This window comes from Humulus lupulus, chromosome 6 (genome assembly GCF_963169125.1).
Source record: "Humulus lupulus chromosome 6, drHumLupu1.1, whole genome shotgun sequence".
In the NCBI taxonomy this organism is placed as follows: domain Eukaryota; kingdom Viridiplantae; phylum Streptophyta; class Magnoliopsida; order Rosales; family Cannabaceae; genus Humulus; species Humulus lupulus.
In genome coordinates this window covers 33175289-33180716 of record NC_084798.1, presented here as the reverse complement: position 1 = coordinate 33180716, position 5428 = coordinate 33175289, and the positions used below count along the sequence as shown (strand labels likewise).

The following is a 5428-nucleotide window of genomic DNA, read 5'->3' as shown; positions in this document are numbered from 1 at the left end:
CATGACAGAAAGTCTGTGAAATAAAACAAAAAAAATGATTAGTAAATAAATATTTACAAATATTAAGAAACGAACTATGGATTAAACAATGAAATTGAGACAAAGAACCATCTTTTCATTTCAAGAGCATTCAATGGGTAATAATCAAGCTGTTAGAGAGAGCAAGAGTGTTTTGTAACAAGGGTGTGAGTGAGTGAACAAGGGTGTGAGTGATTGTATTTATAGAAAAAATATTACAACTTACATTTGTAGACAAATTTCACGAGGCACTAACTGATGAAGGACAAGATGACTAACTATGAATTAAGAATCTGCATCATCATCACATTCTGATTCTGTAGAACTTTTAGTGTCATCACTTGAGAGAAATGTTTCATTATTACAGAATATATTTCCTTCATCAAAATCTTCATCTAAGTCACTATCCTTGTCAACATTTTGATTTTGGTTTGAAAATAAATCAACAACAAGTTGGTCTGAAAGAGTTACAGAAGGAACATCTAATCGAACTAAAGATGAACTTTCAATGAAATCCTCAGTTGGTTGAAAAGGTGGCAATTGAAATGATTCTTCTTCTTAAAACACATCATTATTTACTGCCTTTTCCATAATTTCAGGAATGTCATAAATAGATCGATGATTTACTTTTTGAACAATCCTCCAATTTGAACCACGCTTCATATCAAGCAAATAGAAAACTTGTTGTGCTTGAGTTGCCAAGATAAATGGTTCATTAGAATACCAATCAGTAGATGTATTGATGGAAGTCAAATTATGATTCACAACAATTGATCTACCTTTTGGATTGGAGTTATACCACTTGCAACAAAATAAGAACACCTTTCGATCTAAAACAAATGACAACTGCAAAATCTCAATCAAGACACCATAATATAGGATATTAATATTGTCATGATCACCTTCAGTGCAAATTCCAGAACATTGTGTCTTAAGAGTATCATCACACTCTTTACATCGAAATCGAACACCATTTACAATACAACTTTGGTAGGTGTTGTATCGTTCAAGTGGTCCTTGAGATAAAGAGTACAAATCATCATTAACAAGAGGTGATTTTTGAACTTGCATTTGAGACACCTATCGTATGAAAGAATTTGAATTATGATGAATGATGTCACAAATTAAGAATTTAGTAAGAAACGATTAATGATAATCTTTTACTTTATTCTTAAACCAAGAAGGAAATTGTTCTTTGTGCTCAAAGGCAACTTCTGAATCTGAAAGACCTTTTTCTTCCAACAACTTTATATGATCACTACATTCAAATTCATTTCTATGAATATGTAAATGATATTTTGTTGAGATAATTTAGAAGAAGAAAAGAAATTATTACTTACTCGAGAAAATCTTGGATATCATCTACAGAATTGTTCAATATATAACATTGAACAACTTTTCTCCAATTTTGAAGCAATTTGACAGTAGATGCCCCTAATGGATGAACATTGGAGTTGAAAACATCTAACTTATGATTTGGAGAAGGTATATCCCAATTACGCTCGGGTCTTGTGAATCTTGTCTCTGTTAGAAACATATCTTGACAAGAAAGTTACAGCTTCATCTACAACAAAAGCTTCTGCTATTGAACAATCAGGCCGAGACATGTTTCTCACATATTTCTTGTACAAACCCATATGGCGTTCTGTCCCAAACATCCATCTCGAAGCAACTGGACCACCTAATAACACTTGATCGGGTAGGTGAACACAAAGATGAACCATTATGGTAAAAAATGATGGGGGAAATATCTTTTCCAACTTGCACAAAATTATTACAATTCCATCTCTCAATTCTTCTATGTCAGAAATTTGTAATGTTTTTGCACAAATTTTTTGAAAGAATTGGCAGAGTTCAATCAAAGTACCACGAATGTTGTCTGTCAGAAAAGGAAGTAATGCAGCTGGTAATATCTTATGAAGTAAAACATGACAATCATGAGTTTTCATTCCTCCTAGTTTGTCATTATCTGTTACACATCGACTAATATTCGAAGCATATCCATCTGGTAATCTAACACTTTGAATGAATTTACAAAAATCTTTGCATTCTTCGCTCGTCAAAGTGTAACTAGCATAAGGTTTTTCAAGCTTGTTATTAGAAGGGTCATTCTTCAGCCAAAGCTCTTCACGAATATTAAGATTTTGCAAATCCATACGAGCTTTTAAATTGTCTTTTGATTTACCTTCAATGTCTAAAAGTGATCCAATAATGTTATCACATACATTTTTCTCTATATGCATCACATCAAGATTATGACGCAGCAAGAGCTTTGACCAGTATGGCAAGTCAAACAAAACACTTCTTTTATACCAATTCAGCTCTTTCTCTCCACGCTTACGTTTTTTAGAAGAATTACTTGGTGCTTTACCAGGGGTATGAATAGGAATTTCTTCCAATTGCTTTAAAATATCATCACCAATAAAAGTTCTAGGAGGGCCACGTAATTCAGTAGATCCGTCATATTCTTTACTTTTTCTCCAAGAATGGTTTCCATTCAAATAACATCGAATGTCCCATGAAATATTGTTTGTCAGTTATTCTTCTAGATCTTATATCTTCAAGACAAACAGGACATGCTAATTTACCAGCAGTGCTCCACCCAGACAAGTATGCATAAGCGGGAAACTCACTAATTGTCCACAAGGCTGCAGCTCGAAGTTTAAACATGCATTGACCATACAAATCATATGCATTGACTCCATCCCATAACTCTTTAAGCTCTTCAATTAACGGCTTCAAGAACACATCATAATCTTTTCCAGGAGATTTAGGACCTGGAATTAACAAAGACATGAGATAGTTTGTTCCATTAGGAGAATCCCAAGGTGGCATATTGTACGAAATTAATATCACTGGCCACAAACTATAGGTTGATGTCATATTAGAGAAAGGGTTAAACCCATTTGACGCCAACCCCATTCGTACACTCCTGGACTCAACTGCAAAGTCAGGATAAACATTGTCGAAATGCTTCCAAGCATCCCCATCAGTAGGATGACGTAAAATCCCAACTTCATTTTTTCGTACCTCTTTATGCCATCTCATATCTTTAGAAGTGTGCTTCGAACTAAACAATCACTTAAGTCGTGCCTTGATTGGGAACCATCTAAGTCGTTTATGTGGGATTTGATTTTGTACATAACGACTAGACTTGCATACAGGACATGACACTGCATTTGCATTCTCATCATAAAACAATGCACACTCGTATTGACAAACATCGATTTGCTCATAGCCTAAGCCCACCTCACAAAGAAGCTTCCTAGTCTAGTAATAATTCCCTGGGCACTGATTACCCTCGGGCAATATCTCTCTCAAACACTCCAATAGACCGTCGAATGATTTATCTGTCCATTTGTTAAGCACTTTGAGATTCATCAACTTCACCATCGCGCTTAAGACAGAGAAACCTTTACAATTATTGTACAAAGGCTTATGAAGTGACTCAAACAATGCATCATACTTGTCATCCACATTAAGTGGAGATTCATCATTGAAGTCACTAGTTGGACCAATGTCAAAATACTTACTACCAATAGCATCATGAAGACCTGTAGCCAAATCATCACGCTGATCCGAATCTTCAACATTATCCTCGGTATCAAATAATCCTTCATCTTCTACTTCCTCTACTTGCTCACCATGGTGATACCACCTTGTGTAAGTACTAAGAAATCCATGAGTGATCAAGTGCAACTTTATCACATGCATGTATTGTGATTTCTTATTCACGCATCGACAACAAGGGCATATAACCTTCCCATTAGTATCCATGGAGTGTCTTGCAACACTAATGAATTCATTCATTCCGAAAGCATATTCTGCTGAAAGTTTATTTGGTATATTTATCCAATGACGATCCATGAACAAACAAAATGGTGTCCCTTGTCGTAGTTGGTAGAGCTGATGATGAACCCAAATTCTAGAAAGAAGACAGAGGAGAACAAGAGCAAGAAAAAGAAAAAGAAAGGTGGTAAATATTAAAGAATTTTCTCTTTTGTAGATTATTATAATTGAAATAGGAAAATAAGAAAGAAGAGAGAGTGGGAGATTGATTTGGGGGAAGTGAAATGAAAAAGGAAAGGCTAAAAAGGATGAGGAAAATAATGAAAATTCTGGCGTGATAGCCTTTTATTTGAGGATTCTGTAACAACAACAAAGATAATACAAAAAATAGACTAAACCAGTAAAACTACATTCAAATAGACTTAGAAATAAAGAAAACTAAATAAAAGGTTCAGCTACTTGGAGCAGCTAAACAGTTGAGTTCTTATAGGGCTGTTTTGGCAATTATATTTACTTATGAATGGACAATAGAGTGAACTTTGTTATGGAACATGGTCATATTTTAGTCACACGGGCACTATAAGTTGTCGGGCAACTCCATAATTCAGTTGTTTATGTTTTGTTTTTGGCTCTAGTTTACTTGAAAAACTTGATTAAGAATACTTCAGTTGTCACATCTTGAAGTTGGTAAGTACTTTGGAGAGAGAGAGAGAGAGAGAGATTCTTCACATGTTGGAGGAATAATAATAATTATTATTATATTGTTATCTTCTTAGTTAAGTATTCTAAGCTTGGAAAGACATAGGAGTATATAGGGTAGTAATTGACTGCTTTTGGGATGTTCCTCTGGTTCTTGGTGAATGAAAAAACTTGCACTTGATTGTGAAATAAAATCTTCGCCATTAATTCATACAAACTCATTTATTTACACTGTTATTATATCAAACCAAAAGTCACAAAGCCAAAGATCCACTTCACCAAGCTCTAGTTGCTGCTCTCATTATTGCCCTTTATATATATACCTAGTGTTATTCTAGTATGATGTGAGAGAGAAAAGAGAATACAATTTGAAAAGAAATTACAACATGAGAGCTTGGCAAAGAAAAGTAGAATACTAAATTTGGCCTGAAATGGACATCACACTCCCAACTCCCACTCCAACTCCCAAGTAGTGGAGACATCAAGAAGAGAAAGAAAAAAGATAGATAAATCATTTGGTACAAATTAGGACCAATTTTATTTTTTGGGGAGGTTCAATTTAGTAACATGAGGTTCAATTTTATTTTATTTTAGAGATAAAGAAACTAAAAATATTAACAAAAATAAACAAAAAGAAAGAAGAATTTAATCTATCAAAGTAATATCTCATGCCGAGCTTCATCAGAAATATTATGTGAGTTTTTGCAATACTTGTCTCTCTGTTTTTTCCATCTTTATGTGGTACTCTTTTGGCTGACGAAATTTTTGCAACAGTTAACACTGATAATACGAACCTGCCAAGATTGCAAAGACTTTAAAGTGAATTCTGCCACTAAACGAATCCAATCACTATAACCTTCAACATTTACGAGCTTTGACAACTGCAACAAAGTTAAAATGATAAATAAGGATGTGGCTTCAA

The 5428-nt window shown here is 34.2% G+C and overlaps 1 protein-coding gene across 1 annotated transcript; it reads right to left on the bottom strand.

The window, feature by feature from the left end:
- Positions 1-303: 303 nt before the first annotated feature.
- Positions 304-3066, bottom strand: LOC133784947 (uncharacterized). The gene is made up of 5 exons (XM_062224211.1): positions 2607-3066; positions 1519-2485; positions 1183-1276; positions 672-1098; positions 304-575 (listed from the first exon to the last, which is right to left on the bottom strand). The coding sequence occupies exons 1-5, from the start codon at positions 3064-3066 to the stop codon at positions 304-306; spliced, it is 2220 nt and encodes a 739-aa protein (XP_062080195.1).
- Between the last annotated feature and the right edge of the window lie 2362 nt (positions 3067-5428).

What these genes read in the sequence shown, in the direction of transcription:
- LOC133784947 (XM_062224211.1), bottom strand. Translation starts at nt 3,066, where the DNA reads ATGAGATGGCATAAAGAGGTACGAAAAAATGAAGTTGGGATTTTACGT. An exon ending in GTCTGGGTGGAGCACTGCTG is followed by an intron (nt 2,486 to 2,606) that starts GTAAATTAGCAT and finishes GAAAAAGTAAAG; the next exon opens with AATATGACGGATCTACTGAA. An exon ending in CTTCTTGGTTTAAGAATAAA is followed by an intron (nt 1,099 to 1,182) that starts GTAAAAGATTAT and finishes TTCATACGATAG; the next exon opens with GTGTCTCAAATGCAAGTTCA.